Genomic DNA, 19,888 nt, shown 5'->3' on the forward strand with positions numbered 1-19,888 from the left:
AAGACACTTGATGGACAAGCAGATTGAAGCATGATATGCTGCATTGGTTCCATAGGATATCTGACTGTAACATATGATTGTACTTGACTAGAAACTTTGGATAGAGAAATGTGACATAATGAAGCAGATACTCTTCATCATTGGTCCTTGTGGTACCATTACCTTTCTGTTTATTGTTTTTTAACTTTTTTGTTGTTGTATTGATGTGTGCTGCAAACTTTCTTATATGATGCTTTTATTTTCTGTTACGTAGGGCCTTTATGTATCAAATGTTTACTGCCGGTGGCAGAGATTTTATCAAGATAATCACATACATTGAGCCTTATTAAAATACAGAAATAAGGAACTCAGACACTTTGAATCAACTTAAAATTTCATGATGACATAACTATGATCAAGAGTGACAGTACAATATTGAACAAGGCAAGTGCCATAATGTGTCTCGCCCATTTGCGTACAAGAAATTGTACGCAAATGGGATATAGCAGATAAAAAAAAAGAGATATAACAGATAAAAAGAGATATAAAAGGGTAAAAATTTATGGCAAAAAAAGAAACGTGCCATAAAAACTTAACATTGGACCCTTGAAGTTCGTTGACCCCTGCCCGTGACCTTTGACCTTGTGGTGACCATCCACTCCCCAAGGGACATCTACCATCCAAGTTTGGTCACAAACGGACCTATGCATCAAAAGTTATGACCCATAATAGAAACGCGCCATAAAAACTTAACATTGGGCTCTGAAAGTTTGTTGACCCATGCTTGTGACCATTGACCTTGTGACCATCCACTCCCCAAAGGACATCTACCATCCAAGTTTGGTCACAAATGGAGTTATGGATCAAAAGTTATGACCCATAATAGAAATGTGCCATAAAAACTGAACATTGGGCCCTAAAGTTCATTGACCCCTGCCTGTGAGCTTTGACCTTGAGGTGACCTTCATATTTAGTAAAATGTGAAACTTTGTATGACTTCTTTTCCCTCGAGGTTTGGTTGCAATTGAAGCCCAGAATAAAGAGTTATTAAAGTTTTTGTAGCATTACGGACAGACGACGGACGGACGACAGATGGACGACGGACGGAAAGACGCCGCAGGCGATCCCTTAGTCTCCCCTCACCTCCGGTGGGCTCGACAAAAATGATAAAAATTACTACACTGAGTCTCTTAACCAGTCTCAAATGGTAGATCACATACAAGTAATACAATACAGAGGAAAATATCTGCACCATTTACTTTATATTCCATAGAATTTCAGTTTTGTTTTGTTTTGTTTGGGAGTTCTTTGAAGGGCAGGCTTGAATGATAGTTTCACAGATAATACCACTTACCATAACATGAGTTGATTCTGGTGTCTTGAGTGAATAGCACCAAAAATCTAACAATAACAAAGGACTAGAGCAAATAGGCTTGCATGAGATAGTCTTTGGGAACCAAACCCACTTTGCTGTTCTTTTCTCCCACCCACCAATTGAATGAGTCATACTCTCGGCTCAGGATGTGCACGAGATCCCCACGCTTGAAGGACAACTCGTCGTCGTCATCTGCATTGCAGTCCCACATGCCCAAATAGATGTTCTCATAATCTTCTTCCCACAGCTCTGGTTTGGAGGGAACGGGTGGCACCGCCGGTTCCTGGGGTGCGGGAGAAGGGACCTTCGGCAGAGCCGGAGGCTTGTCGTCACCTCTCCGTGCAGGTAGAGTTGGTCTGTCCTCCTCAGACTGCTTAGTTGGGGGCTCAGGTTTGGGGCGATCAGACGTCGGTATCGCCGGGAGCTTGAACTTGGGTTGTGTCGGTTGGGGCTGTGGAATCTGTGGGAGGCCACCTTGCCTGGCAGGGGGCAGCTGAGGACCCTCTGAATCCTTGCTGGAAACATCCTCGTACACTTCTTCCGTTTCAATGATCTCCGTGTCGTCGTAGATGAGTGACGTCGTCTCAGTGGGCTGCACGACAGCCTCGGGAGCTTTTCCAACCTTTGACCTCTGGTAGGTATCGACATCCTCATAAGTATCCCCAAAGTCTTCTGGTATCTCCTCCTTGCTGCTAAACTCCTTCAGCGGAGAACTGTTGGATGGATCTGGAGCAACGGACTTCATTGATGCTTCTGAGAAAACAAACCAAAAAATTGTGCATGAGTATGTTAGTTCTAGAAAGACAGATAAACAGGTAACAGATTTGCCTGTTGATAGATAGATGGATAGATAGATAGATGGAGAGATAAATCGAAAGAGACTGATAGATAAATAGACTGATTGATCGTTAGAGATTGATAAATACGGTAGATAGATAGAAAGATAGATAGATCAATAGACTGATTGACACACAGATAGATTGATTGACTGATTGATTAATGGATGAATACATGGATGGCTACTGAGACAAACAGATACTTGGCTTAAACAGTCTGATGATCAAATTGACAAACTTTCTTATAAACTAGTACAAACTTCCTGAAGGTATTTTCTTTTTAACCCGTTGAGGACGAGTTCCAAGTATACTTGGGCAAGCGTCTCTGGGAAATGTGTGTTGTAGCAAAATCAAACCATCTTCAGTGGGTTAATGGAATGTAAAGACAGGTCTGTAATCTCTTGTGATCAATTTCATCAATACCATTCATGTCTATAAAGAAAATCAACTTTATTAATACTAAAACCACTGTTAAAACATGAGTGATCAAAATCTATTTCATAAACTTATATTTGACTTTTCTGTCTGCACTTCATTGGCAAACATAATGATGATGTCTTCTTTGGATGATGAAAAGAGAGAGAGAAAAAAAAAATGCTGATTACGAGGATATTTTCTTCCTCCTTTCTCCAGCATGGACATGGCTTGCAGGTTTGTCAAAGAATAATTCTTGTGACTGACAATACTACCCAGTCACAAATTGTTATGTTTGCAGAATACTGCAGAGGAAACAGACCATTTATAATGGGATGATGCCAAAGGCTTGGCAAAACCCTGTAGTCCCACATGAAGCAATATGTGTTCAGCAATAGGAGATAATTCCTCTTAGAAGTCACTTCACAAACCTATTGCAGGAAGCACTTTGCTGGCAATAGCGATGGCGTCAATCCAAGCTTTCATCTCCTCATTACTCTGCGCAATGAACTGGAAAATGAAGAGCGAAAATAAACAGTGTCATCATCGACATATCATGTTTGCATGAGACATAACCTTTTGCACCTACTGATTTCTTACATTGTGAAACCAGACTCAATTTTGGAAACAACAACTTTAAAACTATTTTGCATGGGTTTAAACAAGCTGATCCAGGGTTTAAACAAGCTGATCCAGCGTTCATAGAGAATAACTTGCGGAGAAGTGTTATATCATACAGATGACATCATGAAACACATGCACTCATAATGAACGGGGAGTCTGTGAGCGGTTCCGGGTCTCAAAGCATTAATCAGAAACGATTTCATGCAATTCTGTGATTGTCAAGAAAATGCCATGTTCTTGATAGTTTCACTTCCATATTCTAAAGGAAGTTGAAAATACAAATTAAATGACAGCTGTCTGCAGTACAAGGTAGTCTGAAATAAATGACTGTCTTGAAGCCTGCAGTCAAACTGGAAGGTGGGAAAATTTATTTCCTTCTCTTTGTCTCTACCCACACCAGCAACTGTGATAATGATGATTCATAACAAGCAATGTGACTGTCGACCAGGAGATAGCTTGTTCATGGTTGAAGTGATTCTGTCACAATTTCAGAATGGGATATCAAACCTACCTCATGACAAAATATTTTCATTTTGCTGTCAATTTGTGTCTCAATTTTCAATAAGTGCTGTGTTTGCAATGCATTCCCATCCTAAAATGCAAGTTTGGTGTGCAGCACACATTTTAATTTCAGTGTCCCACAAAGAGACCATGCATGTCATATAATTTTGCTGTCTTTTCTCAACAGATCCAATGTCATGTATATTTCCTCTGTTGGATAAACCTTTTAATTCAAATGTCACTTCGATAATGTCTCAATGCCGCTTTGACATAGAAAAATGAAGTGGAAACACAGTGGAAAATTCTGAAATTGACTAAGTCATCATGTTTCCACAGAAATACACCAATTTACCACATTGTTGAGACCAGAGTATCAGTACAGAATATGAATCCAGCTTATCATATGCTGCAGCAATTCAATACATTTATCTTTGTACAAGTCCTGCGGAAGAACTCCTCTTAATGTTTTTTATCTCAAAGGTCTCTGTCACAGAGTAGAGAAAAAGAAGTTCAAAGATCATTAAAACCCAAAGAGTTCACAAAATCAGCAGTCAGTGTCATAAGTGTCCAACAACCGTGCATGTGTTCATCAAGAACTAACAGTGACTGAAGATACTGCTTTCTTCATGTAAGTGCGTGTAAGGTACATGTGAGTCAACACATTTTCACCTGTCCCACAGATGCCCATGAATATGGGGTTTATTTGTTAAGTGTATAATCATGTACATATCCTTTGTGAAAGGAGTGAAAATGAATGAGTTCATAGGAATTCCAATAAATCAAATTCAAATTTGAGTATAAAATGTGCTTCACACCTGGAAGGACCTCTTGGCTGGGCAGACGACTTCAAACAGGAAGTCACGCTTCTTGTGCTTCTTGTCGAAGTCCGGATTGGGCCTGGCCTCGTAGCCGTTCAGCACGATGACGTTCTTCTGCTGCTTGTCGTTGCGATTCTTGAAGTAGTAGAAGATGTTCTCCTTGATGACGCAGTAGCGGCGCTGCCACTGCTGCAGCCCTATTTGCCCCTCTGGTGGCAAAAAAACAACAACAAACAAACAAACATACACATAAAAGCAAGGGCAAGTCAGTCATGAAAATAGTCTACAGCGTACCAACCCCTTATGCCTTTAAAGACATGAAATTTATAATAAAATCAGAAATTAAATTCATGTTATGTAATTGTAATGCTGTTAGATTAATGAATGCAAAACACTATTCCTGAGAAAGTAAAATGAAATAAAAACACAATCATAAAAGGGTAAATGAATGGCATGGCACACACGGAATAAGAAAATCACACAATTTTGAAAGTTTCACAAAAGAGTGACGATGGTCATGACCACGATTGCAAACAAGGCAAGTGCCAAATTGTGTCTCGCCCATTCGCGTACAAGGAATTAATATTTTTTATAACTCCCAGAAGTTAATTGACCTGCTTATGACCTTTGACCTTGTGGTGACCTTCAACACCCCAAGGGACATTTACCATCCAAGTTTGGTCACAAACGGACATAGGGATCAAAAGTTATGAGCCACAATCAAAACGCGCCCTAAAAACATAACATTGGGCCCTAAAAGTTTGTTGACCCCTGTCTGTGACCTTTGACCTTGTGACGACCTTCTTGACCTTGTGACGACCTTCACCTCCCCAAGGGACATCTTCCATCCAAGTTTGGTCACAAACGGACAAAGGGATCAAAAGTTATGAGCCATAAACAAAATGCGCCCTAAAAACTTAACATTGGGCCCTAAAAGTTTGTTGACCCGTCTGTGACCTTTGACCTTGTGGTTACCTTCAACTTCCTAAGAGACATCTACCATCACCCAAGTTTGACTGCCATTCTAGCAACATGTGCTGAGTTACGTGTGATAAGAGAGTCTTGCAAGTAAACTTTAACATATGACCTCAAATGACCTTTGACCTTATCATGTGACCTCTTACGGCACCATAACATGAAGGTACCCCCAGTGCATCCATCACCCACGTTTGATTGCCATTGTAGCAACATGTGTCAAGTTACGTGTGATAAGAGAGTCTTACAAGTAAACTTTAACGTATGACCTCAAATGACCTTTGACCTTATCCTGTGACCTCCAACGGCACCATAACATGAAGGTACCCCCAGTGCATCTATGACCCAAGTTAGGTTGTAATCCAAGCAACTTATGTGAAGTTATTTGTCAAAAGAGAGTCTTGCAGGTAAACTTTAACATAGAAAAGAGAGTCTTGCACATGTATACTCTTTAATATATGACCTCAAATGACCTTTGACATCATCACATGACCTCCGACAACACTATAACATGAAGATACCCCTAGTGCTTCTATCACCCAAGTTTGGCTGCCATTGCTGTAACAGTTACCAAGTTATGCATCATAAGAGAGTCTTGCAGGTAAACTTTAACATTTGTGACGGACGACGGACGGACGACGGACGGACGACGGACGGACGACGGACGGAGACATTTGGATCCCTTCGTCTCGCCTTCACCTCCGGTGGGCGAGACAAAAAGACAAGGTGATGATGTCATCTCCAAAGCCATCTCCCATTGGGCAATTGTTGCTCAGTTGTCACCACTAAAGTTGCAACTATTGGACCAGTAACTTGCAGCTGTTGCCTGTGCACCATGCAACCAGAATCCCGTGTGCTTGCACACTGCAGTAACTTGCTCTCGTTATTAACCCATATCGGGCCAACTACGGGATATTCCGTAGTTCGTCGGAACGCCGCAGGGGCCACATACGGAATATCCCGTAGTGAATAAAATGACATATGAATGACGTCATTCACTTCTGCTGAGTACTATGACTGTACTATACATTGAATGGCAGCATGTTATATACAATATTAAAGGACAAGTTCACCTTCATAAACATAAGGATTGAGAGAATGCAGCAATATTGGTAGAACACATCAGTGAAAGTTTGAGGAAAATTGGACAATCGATGCAAAAGTTATGATTTTTTAATATTTTTGTGTTGGAACCACTGGATGAGGAGACTACTAAGGCTCGTGATGTCATATGAGTACAACAGTATAAAGAACGTGTAAAGAAAATTCAACATATTTTCACTTTTTTCGCATAATAAAAGAGCACTTGACTTGCCTCTTTCTAAAGACAATGGGAATAATATTACCCATAACATATGTCAGTAACGAGTCAAGGGAATGTGTACTTTTTTTCAAAAGATGAAATTTTGTGAAATTCTCTTTATATTTTCCTTATATTGTTGTACGCATGTGACATCATATACTGCTGTAGTCTTCTCATCCAGCGGTGACTGCACAAAAACTTCAAAAATTCATAACTTTTGAACAGATTGTCCGATTTTCCTCAAACTTTCAATGATGTGTTCTACTAATATTGCTACATTCTCTCAATCCTTATGTTTATGAAGGTGAACTTGTCCTTTAAAGAGATTTTTTCCTCTTTCAAATGATATATAACTTGTCTATGTGTTTTTTCATTGCTTGCTAATAAAAAGCGATTGTTTGGAGAGATGTCAGTTTGTCGGCGTGTGTGCGCGAATGGTGCTGGGCCACTTGGGTGTTTGTTTACACAGGTACGTTGGCCCGATATGAGTTAAGGTAGGATTGATTTATTCCAACCACTATGTTCTCATTGTCTATCAGTGTGCATCATTTCTGAACACATTTCTGGGGATGATAGTAAGGAAAAAGTTGAATCAAATTCAATTATTCAAGCAATCCCTTTTAGAGTGTTCACCTTTTCTCCTCTTCTCCAAGAAGCCCTCCATGGTAGGTTTGAGTAAGTCAGTAGCAGCAATAGGCCCAATTTTCATGTCACCTACAGAGGCAGGAGAGAGAAACAAATAAACAAACAAAGAAAGCAGAGTTAGACACCAAACTTCAAACACTCAATACAATCTGACGAATAAAACAAGCTGAAAGATTGTAGGAATTACCAAGTTTGGGCTTTTTTTAGGGGGGGGGGGGAACAAATTTCATACACTTGTGCAATGTTTTGGAAAAACACAGTTTAAAGTCCATCTAACATTTAAAATGCCTTGCTACACACTACATACCCACCACCCACTACATACAGTATCTTATCACAACTGATGCTCATGGTATCTTCCTTCCTGGCTTTAAATTATCATTTTCAGTAAAAGCTACTACCAAAATATGGTATGAGCAGGCTACAACAGCAATGAAGCTGTCAATACACACTTTTTAATAGAAGCTAGCCCTCATGCAATCTCTGTACACTGATGATTGAGAAACAGGAAGTGCAGAATTATGAATATGGTTACTGGTAAACTTCCTCTTTACAGCCTCACTGCACTCATGCTGCTTTTAGTTCAGATACAGATAGTCTTGCCATTTCAATATCCAGCTCAAAACCCACAAAGAGTCACAAATTAGAATTCTCTGTAATGGACCAAAATAGTCATTTGGGTTGACTGACTAAAATTTTTCAAATTCATCTTAACTGGGAGACTAATCTCTTCTCTACCTACTGTTCAAATTTGGTGGCTGAAAATTAAACCAAAATCAAAATATCGGTAGTTTTTGTGGACCATATTTTTTCAGACAAGCATTGCATTCACCGTGATTTTCATTGATACTTCTGCACAGTATGCCTGAGCAACCCTAATTTTTAAAATCCTCCTTTCTCCCTCTTCTATGAAACTGCACCTCCCAACTCTCTCTCATCTAAATGACTTTTTGAATATGTTAGGATGGTCTAATTTTAATAAGTTATATCTAATCAATTTAAAGCCTAGAGTTTACTCTATTTACCTATGTAAAAAAGTGAACATTTAATTTGGCCTACTTCTTGTGGGTTTTGAGCCAGGCGGTCATGCATGGCTGTTATTCAAAAGGGAGTGTATTATCTGTCTTCTTTAAGCTCTGATTCCAAACGTGAGTGTTTGAGCATCATCCCCCCCCCCCTTTTTTTTTTTGTCATCAGCATAATGAAACAGATATACAGGACATAAAACTGAGATGTGAAAGCTCAGCACTGGTGGTAAGGTCCTGTAGATAGATTTTAAAGGGCTCGTATAGTTCTGGTTGAGACCTAACTTTAAGTTTTTAACATTTTTGGGTGAGATAATGAGAAACCTCTTATGAAATATGAAAGAGCATGTAATTCCAAGATGAATTCAACGTTTATTCGATGAAAATTGGTTATGAAATGGCTGAGATACCCAAAACAGAGCAATACTTATAAAATAAGGGACCCACATTTTATAATGATCGCTTTGTTTTACTTTGTTTTTGGATGTCTAGGCCATTCCAAAACCAATTTTCATCAAATAAACTTTGAATTCCTCTTAAAATGGCATGCTCTGTACCATTTCATAAGTGGTTTCTTGGTATCCCGCAAAAAGTTGAAAGCCAAATCCTCAGCTCCACCGATACTGTACCATCCCTTTAACACATCTATGCACCCCTAGCCTTGGCATTATGCAATTCCTCTCAATCCCGGAGTCCTACCATAGGGATCTCCATTCTCATCCCTCTCAGAGGCCTCTGGCGGCTCTGGCTCCTCCAAGTTGTCGTGGTCGGAGCCCTGGGAGAGGGCGTTCTTGTTGGGTGAGTCTGGGGCAGCCGCCACGGTGTCCTCATATAACTCACCATCTTCTTCCTCAATGGGGGCAATGGGAGACTCCACCTCAACATCAGCATACTCCTCTACCAGGATAAAAGAAAAAAAAAAGGAAGGGAAATTAAGTGTTTCAAGAGTGTGCACACCTCTTCCTGAAAAATGCTGTCAAAAGTAAAAAGAACAAAACAGCAACAAGCAAACTATAGACTGAATGAAACTTACAACAACAAAAAAAGAAATAAAATAATGATAACAAATGGTTATATAGTTAGGCTTGTCTGAACAAGAAACCCACAAACCTGATATCTTCTGTAAACATCTTGAGAGAAAACTTCATGGGCTGTGTAGAGTCTACAAAAAAGACTCTATCAACCTGCATGCACATGCACACACACACACACACACACACACACACACACACACATACAGCATGAATACAAGCCACATTCACTGTTAACTATTAAACCTTACAAGACAAGTAAAGTCTTTTGAACTGCATATTACTACTGACTCGAACTGAATCAATCAGTCGCACAATGTATGTCTTTTACTGTGACTGTTCTGTGATTGGCCCAAATGGTGGTCTGATGTTACAGGCAGTCTAGACCCGACTCCGCAAGTATGGAGGTACCTTGTTCATCCCTGGGGAGGACTTTGTCCACCTTGTTGATGAGGGATGCTACCTGTTTGGAGAGCTCCTCCCTCTTCATCCCAACCTCCTTCTTCAGTTTCTCTTTCTTCAGAGTGGTGGAGAGGTAGAACTCAACATCTGTTCAAAATCAAGAGAAGGAATCACGGAGAAAAGAAATGGTTAATTTGGTACTCATGAAATATTTTGCTACCACTTAAAAAGAGAATTTTTATCTGATGTTAGAAACCAGAAGAATCAGCGGAGTAGATTAGTGAAAATGTGGGTTTTTAAAAAAATAGACACATAAAAAGTTCAGAATTGTAGGAGTTCAGAGGGTGAGGCAATTGGCAAATCTATGTGAGGTGGGTGTTGACAGGATCTTCACCAATTTGCGCTATTGATACCAAAAATTTAACTACCAAGTACTGTAATTTCAATCTGTCTCAAGTACTTATGGGTACAGACATAAATCATTAGCTGAGGACACATAAAGACATGTCACTTTTATTACCTTTGAACAAAGTACAGTTCGAAGAAAATTTTTCTCGAAGGAAATTGGTGAATTTTTGTGTATAAACCAAATGGAGAGCTGCTCAATGCCTACATCACACAGAGTTGCCAAATTGTCTTACTCCTTATTATATATGTACAGTTCATAAAACTTTTAAGGAGTCTGCTTCTTTGATTTTTCTGTTTTCATACAAAGGGACTTAATGTCAGGATTTGATTTCCCTTAATTTGTAACAATGCCACTACCCCCAAACATACATAGTGGATATCCAATGACTGCAGAAATATTTGCAAGTAGAACACTTAAGTAAAGTATTAGGACATGGAATAATCCATTCAAAGATGTCACAAACTGTTTAAAAACTTGAGTTTTTAAAAATCCACGTGTCATTATTGCTGGATAGCAGTTACACCAGTTTGTGATGCCACAAAGTTCAAACATGGTGTAATGCAAATAAAATTACAATCAATTTAAAGAAAACAAATTATATGGTAATAAGAAGAAAATGCCAGTTAGTTGCGATGAGGGGTGCAATAAAACTATCTGACACAGACATTGATGAAGTGAGTGTTGCATCCTTCATCGGAACTCAGATTGATTGTCATCTTACTTGGAAATCTCACATTCAATTGGTAAATAAATGTGTTCGAAGGGAAGTAGGTGTACAGTGCACTCCCGTTATAACGAACACGGTTATAACGAAATTCCGGTTACAACAAAATAAAATTTAGGGCCGCAACATTATCAACTCTATGTATTTTTATTGTTTATTCATTCGGTTATAACGAAATTTCGTTATAACGAAAGAAAACTGCCGGTCCCGAGGACTTCGTTATAACGGGAGTCCACTGTATTGTATAAATTAAGACAGTATGTTCCGCAGCGCATTCTTGTGCTTTTGTATAAATCGTTTATACAACCACACATATTATATGGTATTGAGGTATGGGGCAGTACTTATAAATCTCACTTAAATTGTATACATATTTCTCAAAAAATGGCTCTGAGAGCTAGAACATTTTCGTCTTTACGAACACATTCAGAACCATTGTTCCAACGATTCAAATTTCTAGAAGTTGTTAGGTTACATAAGTTTTCAGTTTTAACATTAATGTACGATCTCTGCAATGGAACTATTCCGCACCCTCTGTATGACTATTGCCAAATTGTGCATCATACTTACAGGACAAGAACAAATGAAAAAAGAATGTTGTACTTACCAAAATTTACAACCACACAGGGACAATTCTCGATTTCTTACTTAGGACCAAAACTTTGGAACACATTGCCACGAGAAATGCGTGAACAAAGCAAAAGATCTACATTTCATAAATGCCTTGCAGATTTCGTACTCTAATAGATATTATACTGTATCAAGTATTATTAGTTTTCTATGTTAGAAAGTGAATGATGTACATTGTATAAATATTCACAGTCATTTCAACTAACCATGTAATAATTTTTCTTTTGTACTTAGCTTTTAGTATGAAGATCAAGGTGACCAATCTTGACTAGCACTTGTGCTAACTTTTGGTTTCCTTGTTAACAACAACAACTTTGTAGAATTATGCTACATGTATCATATTTAACTCTCAAATATCATCATTTAATCATGTTATTGTAAAGGAGTAACAGATAAGTATTTTTTTTTTCACATATATGTATGTAGATACAATTGTGTTATGATTCTTATATGTACATGTTCAAAATGTTGTTGCTAATAAAACTTCAAACTTCAAACTTTAAACATGATAGTAAAACGCTAGATGGAGAAATTACACTGAACTGAAGCCCACAAATGTTCATATTTCTAGCAAGAGTGAAAGAGAACTTGACTAACAGACTTGATTATCCACAAATGTGAGTTACAAGTACAAGTAATGCACACTTTCTGTGAAAAACAATCATGGTAATCATGAACTCATAGCATTACATTCTGACTGCACAGTGAACACATACTGTGTCACTCAAGATACTGTAAATGTTCACACACACACACACACATACACACACACAAGTCGCACACCCTATAGATAAAAGGGGGAATCTACCTGTTCCTGGTTTATACTAATTCAATGCTGATTCAATATTCTATTGTAAAGATGCTCTACACCGGATCGTTCAGATCTTAAGGATCTCACAAGTCGAGGTCAAGTTCTTTCATAAAACAACACACTATGGAAAATGAGAAACTAGAAATGTCGCTATGGCGACTGGTATGCCTCCCCCATAATGTATGATTCTCCTAATACTTCTATAGTACGTCTTGACAATGTGTGATGACAATTTCATCTAGCTGGCAAAATATTAAAATGACATGTTATAAAGTGTTGCATATTCACTTTCCTTGAACTAGATTTAATTGGATGAATGGCTACATTTTCTAAGAGAGCATGTATTTGGGGATTTGAGGACTTTTACTTGACTTTTAACCCTTTTATAAGTCTATGCATTGGGCAATTTCAAGGTGTAGAGAAAAAGTGTAATTTCTGTTGTAAATAGTAAATTGTTAGAATTTTGACCTGGCCTTTGACCATTGACCTTTGACCCTATGACCTTAAAATTCCCAAGAGAATCACTGTCAGACTGAACATGCATAAATATTAGTTTCATGATGATATCTTCAGCCACTTCCAAGATATGGAGGAAGAAGTAAAAATTAGCACTTTCACTTGACCTTTAACCTTTTGGCCTTTGACCTTCTTGGCCAAAAAACTTCCTAGAGAATCTCTAATGGGTAATACATGTATACACTGGTCAAGTTTCAAGAAAAATCTTGCAGGCATTGCATAAATATGATGGAAAAGTGAAATTTAATGAGTTGACCTTGACCTTTGACCCCCCTGATCTTTGACCTCATGACCCCAAAATTCCCTAGATTATCACTGCCAGTCAGTACATGCATATGTACATTATTGTACTATGTTCCATGAAGATACCTGGAACCATTTAACATTTTCACTTGACCTTTGACCTTTGAACTTTGACCTCATGACCAGAAACTCTCGCTAGCGAATCTTAATTGGGTAATACATGTATGCACTAATTTTCAAGAAAATACCTTCAGGCATTGCATGGATATGGGGGAAATAGTGAAAATTTGAGCATTTGACCTTGACCTTTGACCTTGAGCATCTGGACCCAAAAGGTGATAGGCACAACTACACCCCCTCATACATATACCTGCCAAGTTTCATTTAGGATACCTCAAACGGTTTTTATACTTATGCTCTCCACAAAATTGATTACGGACGGATGGACGGGAGGACGGACGGACGGACGGACAGACAGAAGGACGGACAACCCGAAAACATAATGCCTCCGGCGACACTTCGTGGTGGAGGCATAGAAATAACGAGAACACTCGCTACACTGTCAACCACAAACAAACAAACAAACAAAACATACACACAAGAGGGAGAGAGAGCATTCTAAAAGTCTGGTACTCTACAAAAAGGCTAACTGCCTGAAGTTGATGGGCCTCAATAACTCTGACATGAAAATGTTGGCATTTGTGCTTCTGGGATAGAGTGAATTTCACAGGTTTCAAAACAGTATTTTCAAATTATTTTTATTTCTTTTTTTGACACATGATGTAATTTTTTGACATGACGTAATTTTTTGACATGATACAGATGTATACAGAACAAATCAATTCAATTCTGAAGACACAGCTCCAGGGTGAGAAATATGGGCAACAGAACTATTCCTCACATACGGAATGCACAGGAGTTTACCAATTTGGTCATTGAGCATAAAATGCTACATGTAACAGACAGGAAGCTTCTAATCTAACTTGTTAATACAAGTGACAGGGAGTGTTTCAATATGCCTGGGGCCCTGCCCCTTTGCCTGTCAGTTTAAAGGTACAGTTTACCATTGGGAGCAGTGATTTTAAAAATGTTCTAGTTATCAGTTGATGCAAGTTTATACAGTGTAGGTCAGTTGTATCACAAACATCCTACCATATAAAAATTTCTCAATAAAACCTAAAATAAAAGAGATATCACTATTTTTCTAGATAATAAACCATAACTGCAGATGTCTATGGTTTGATAGTCTAGAAACAATTTTATCATAACTATTAAGTTCAAATTTTGTATATTCAACAATATGTGACATTGATTATCATGATAAAAATTTTTACATTGGTTCTTTCTATCCCTAACTGACATTTTAGAACAATTTTAAGCACTAAAGCTGGGTTTTTGTTTCATCTGCAAATGGTAAATAATGCCTTTAAAGGGATGGTGTGTAGTATTGGTGGAGATGAGAATTGGGCTTTTAACTTTTTGGGAGATACCAAGAAAAAACTTATGATACAGCATACCATTTTATGAGGAATTCAAAGTTTATTTGATGAAAATCGGGTTTGGAATGACTGAAACATCCAAAAATAAAGTAAAACAAAGCGATCGTAATAAAGTGTGGGTCCCAGACTTTAGTAGAATTGCTCTATTTTGGATATCTCAGCCATTTCAAAACCAATTTTCATCAAATAAATGTTGAATTCCTCGTAGAATTACATGCTCTTTCATATTTTGTAAGAGGTTTCTCATTATCTCACTAAAAAATGTTAGAAACCTGAAATTAGGTCTCAACCAAAACTGTACGATCCCTTTAATGACTGCCTGTTCTACAGGATACCATGCCAGCCTTCTAGAATTCAAGACTGTTGACTGATTACAAGTATTGATTTTCAGAGCCATGGCAAAAAGGGGATAGATGTTAATAATGAAATTATATCATGACATCAACAAAAGTGTACTGCAATCTTTAAGGATTTTCCTGTAACAAATTATTCATCTTCAAGGTTATAGTAATGAGGAGGTTACCCAGGTAGTGAAAATATATTGTGCACTGTCAACATCAAAACATCAGATTTAAAGATGTTACAGGATAGACTATAAATATCACATGAGAATGTACTACGTAGTCATTTGTAATTTTGCTTGTAAATTTCAATCATTTGTCATTGCATAACCCATGGAGGTAGGCCTATAGCTGAACTGCTTAGTTAAAGGACAAGTTCACCTTCATAAACATAAGGATTGACAGAATGCAGCAATATTAGTAGAACACATCAGTGAAAGTTTGAGGAAAATTGGACAATCGATGCAAAAGTTATGAATTTTTAAAATTTTTGTGTTGGAACCACTGGATGAAGAGACTACTAAGGCTCGTGATATCATATGAGTACAACAGTATAAAGAAAATGTAAAGAAAATTCAACATATTTTCACTTTTTTGCATAATAAGGGAGCACTTGACTTGCCTCTTTCTAAAGGCAATGGGAATAATATTACCCATAATATATGTCAGTAACAAATCAAGGGAATGTGTACTTTTTTTCAAAAGATGAAATTTTGTGAAATTCTCTTTATATTTTCCTTATATTGTTGTACGCATGTGACATCATGCACTGCAGTAGTCTTCTCATCCAGCGGTGACTGCACAAAAACTTCAAAAATTCATAACTTTTGAACGGATTGTCCGATTTTCCTCAAATTTTCAATGATGTGTTCTACTAATATTGCTACATTCTCTCAATCCTTATGTTAATGAAGGTGAACTTGTCCTTTAAGGGACTGGATAATATGTGAAGTAGACAGAATAAATTTGATACATTTTTACCTTTCTCTTGTAACCCGTGGCATGTCAAGTGCTTTTTGCAAGGTCTCTCATAAGCTAGACCAGATCGATGGCTGTTAGACAACTTATGAGCACATTTTCTCTTCATTATACCCAATGTGGACTGTAAGTTATTTTCAGTGTGTCATACCATGTGCAGAGGTATCCTCCTTGGTCCTAACACAATCTTGGAGGATAAAACCAGTACAATATCCCGATTGTCCCAATAATCATTGCCAGAGCACAAGATAGGAACTTATCATTGTATCCTATAAAGTCTGATAAATTCAACAGCCTTTGAGTTCACAACCAATAATGTGCATGTTGTTTAGTTTCCTTTGTAGTCACATGAAATAAAGTGAAATATAGAATGACTATATTAAGCAGCAACATTAGAGGATCCATTTCTTCCTCTTTTTTTTTTCATGTAGAAAGCTACATTTGAGATCCCTCTTTATTAATTCTCAACCAAAGCCTTCCTGCTGATCCTAGGATATCTGGATGAACGGACAAATTTCCTTGGTGTACTACAGGAAGTAGAGAATGTAAAATATTTGCCTGGGAAGTTCTCTAGTCTGGGGGAAATCATTTTATACTTCCTTGTCATCACAAAACTGTGGGCAGACTAACGATATTATAAGCCTACATGTGTGGACAACTCCCCATATATCCCTCCTTCCACCTCTCTGCCCTTGCTGTCACACGTACCGTGAGTGCTTTTTAATTTGAACGCTAAATTATGAACACGATTACAATTACGATTCAAATCATCATTGGTTCACATGACCAAGGAAGGCTTCATGGATTTTGCAGTTTTTAATTTCAAAGCGAGGAGGGGAGGTTTGGCTTCTTTCCACGTTCCCACCAATCACTTTTGAGCCATAAGTAGCATGCGCTTAACTGCCTTAAACAAAGGAGCACAGTCTTTCTGCAGCAGATGTGGTTGAAAGGTCACCATAAGCTCTGCCCCCTAAAATACAATTGGAGGTCAATTGCGTTTTAATACATGACTGTTTCACTCTTTAATTCTGGTGAAACGTGATCCGAAAACACCTCCAAACCATCATTTGAAACCACGATTTGAATTATGCTTCAATCAAATCACCCTCCAGTTTGCATTCACATGACAAGAATGTTTCATTTGAAACACCATTCTAGTGATGCATCATTTCAATATACAAAATTATTTTGTGTTTCAAATTAAGCACCATCGGTGCATGTGAAAACAAGGCATATGGCACTTTAATAGCAAGTCCTGCCCTCCCCTCACATTAGCCATCTAAATGTACCAGTACACCTACAATGTAGACACATCAATGCACATGCACACACACAAATGCACACACACAGTCTATTCTAATAAAGTTTTACCGCATATTGACAGACTATCATTTAATATGATATATATTTCTATACAGTGCATATTAAAAAGAAAAAAGTAAACCAACTTTAGAGGGCTACTACTTCATAATTGTCAGCTCTGGAGAGCATGCAACCAACACTGCTCTCCAGAGCTGACAATTATGAAATATAGTAGCCCTCTACAGTTTGATTACTTTTTTTTTTTTTAACACACACTTTAGAAATCTATGAGTTCAAAATATCAAATCCAACTTCTAGAAGAAACTTTTTGAGGCATATTTGAGTAGGCCCTGTATATCAAATAAGAGATTTTCAAGAGAGTAAAGGACTATACTGTTAAACTAGAAAAATTTGTGGCATGAAACTTTTACGAATAGGAGCTGGCAGCTTTTTTTTTTTTTTTTCAGCATGAAACTTCAGCAAATTGCCATTGGCATTCAATGCATTGTGTAGACAAACACACTCAGGTGCATTTTACTTTGATGAATCTCAGCTCCCTGCAAAATTCTTCAAAGTTTCATGTCATGCATGCAAAAATTTCTGGTTTTACAGTATTTTGATCTTAAACAAGGCAGCTACCTCCAAAAATGACCTACAACATATCATGACGTTCCAACAATTTTTGAACTTTCATATCACATTGATTTTTTATTCAATTTTCACTGTGATGTTACACACAATCACAGTTTTGGTTCAGAATGAGAGTGACAACTTTAAATCAACAGAGCAAGTGAAATCCCTAACTATAGTCTATGGTAAAGCTGACACTTTTGTATTAATAAATTGAGTTTGGCTGTGTGGCGATCCACAGTGATATTGCATACCGAGCATGATAGCCAAAACTCTCTTGAGTCATATCCAATTATGCAATGCCAATGGAAATTGTATCATTGCTCGTTAGCTTGACACAAAGTTAAATATGACAGGTATGCATGCATTGCACATGAACGAAATTGATAGATAATTCAACTACTTCCTAAAGAACTACCACGTATGAATTTGTTACATTACAACAGTATAAAACACACATCTTCAGCACGCACGACAAGCGGCTACCCTACTTGTACGCTACAAGAAGTTCATGAATACCGAGACTGTCGACTGTAACCTGTAGGCTGTGATACGTTACTTGGAGCTGAGCATGCATGTGTTGTGATTATGTGGCTCCATAGTCGTACTCGTGTTTTTGTCAAAGACAAAATATTTTCACGTTAGTTTTTACCTTTTAAAAGATGTTGGATCTCTTCAAGAAGAAAGTCTCTGGTGTCTGCCATTCCTGTGCCGGAGTGACACTTCGAAGACACAACTTACAAGTTTGCTTGAGTCCCGTATTTGGGTGCAGTGTTACTCGGCTCCATAAGCTGAACACTGCTGTTCCGTATAAAAGTGACTTCCCCGTGATCATCTCTGTTTACTACATACATTCAATGCGCATAGCCTAGCAGTGAAGCGAACACGGCGCGTTTACTTCCTGGTTCTTTTTCCGTGCCGCTAGTGAGGGGCTGTCCCTTCTTGTACGCACAGGTAGAGTTGCCTTGAACCAAGGAGGTTCTTGGAGAATGGAGTCACAACCGTCTTATTTCCTTTGCTAGATGTTCGAAGCCGCCGCTCAAAAATATTTGAAGCACGTGCAAAACAGGATCTGCCGCGCAGATTAGATAGGAATAGCCACTTTCGAAGGAAGATATTTCTTTGTGATGGTAATTACTTTTCGCTATCCCTTCTTATAAAAGGTAGGTGGTACAGACATGAGGATGCGCGAATAGAAATTGAGCAAAAAATGCTGAAATGAAGATGAAAATTACTGGACTGGGCATATGCGGGCACTACTTTGATATACCTATCAATAAAGAATTATACTTGAAGATTATTCCATATTAGTTTCATTTTTGGAAACTAAGCGGAAAAGTGATAAAACCAGCTTTCCAGGATGGAACAGTTTTAAACATTTTCACATGATACAGCTCAGATTTACACTTTTGCGCAAATTTCTGGACGGAAATGTCTTTTGTTTTACATGCTTTATCATTGATTGAAATTTCATTTCATTTAATAGATAGATAAGCAAAATTATGATAACGTTCAAAATTAATCTTCATTAAATGCTGAGCAAGACGGCGGCAAGGAACATCGATCATCAAAGGCACACGTGCACCTGTGATGTGGAATTGAATCAATAGAAATCTGACATTACTGTTTGAATAATCACAGCCGGTTGGAACTCCAATGTATAAAACCTCCTTGATTGAACCAAGTAGGTTCTAGAGCTGGAGTTCCATCTGGCCATGATTATTCAAACAGTTGTCAGATTTCTATGGATGCACAAAAGAATTCCACAGGTGCATTATTGTACCTTTGACGTTCGATATTTGAAGCCGCCATCATACAGGCAATCAAAGGAAGGATTTTGAACTCTGTAACATTACATATCGGGTATATGTTGCTTG

General features: G+C 38.0%; 1 protein-coding gene across 1 annotated transcript; it reads right to left on the bottom strand.

The window, feature by feature from the left end:
* Nucleotides 1–1,126: 1,126 nt before the first annotated feature.
* LOC140237969 (src kinase-associated phosphoprotein 2-like) lies at nucleotides 1,127–18,802 on the bottom strand. The gene is made up of 7 exons (XM_072317900.1): nucleotides 18,664–18,802; nucleotides 9,938–10,075; nucleotides 9,195–9,392; nucleotides 7,459–7,539; nucleotides 4,545–4,756; nucleotides 3,036–3,114; nucleotides 1,127–2,107 (listed from the first exon to the last, which is right to left on the bottom strand). The coding sequence occupies exons 1-7, from the start codon at nucleotides 18,713–18,715 to the stop codon at nucleotides 1,398–1,400; spliced, it is 1,470 nt and encodes a 489-aa protein (XP_072174001.1). The 5' UTR covers nucleotides 18,716–18,802; the 3' UTR covers nucleotides 1,127–1,397.
* Between the last annotated feature and the right edge of the window lie 1,086 nt (nucleotides 18,803–19,888).

Source organism: Diadema setosum, chromosome 14 (assembly GCF_964275005.1).
Source record: "Diadema setosum chromosome 14, eeDiaSeto1, whole genome shotgun sequence".
In the NCBI taxonomy this organism is placed as follows: domain Eukaryota; kingdom Metazoa; phylum Echinodermata; class Echinoidea; order Diadematoida; family Diadematidae; genus Diadema; species Diadema setosum.

Excerpts from the sequence above, each read along its gene's own strand:
- LOC140237969 (XM_072317900.1), bottom strand. The coding sequence starts at position 18,715 with ATGGCAGACACCAGAGACTTTCTTCTTGAAGAGATCCAACATCTTTTA. Across the intron at positions 9,393-9,937 it reads CCTCCCCAGGGATGAACAAG|AGGAGTATGCTGATGTTGAG; the intron begins GTACCTCCATAC and ends TTATCCTGGTAG. Across the intron at positions 2,108-3,035 it reads CAAAGTGCTTCCTGCAATAG|AAGCATCAATGAAGTCCGTT; the intron begins GTTTGTGAAGTG and ends TTGTTTTCTCAG.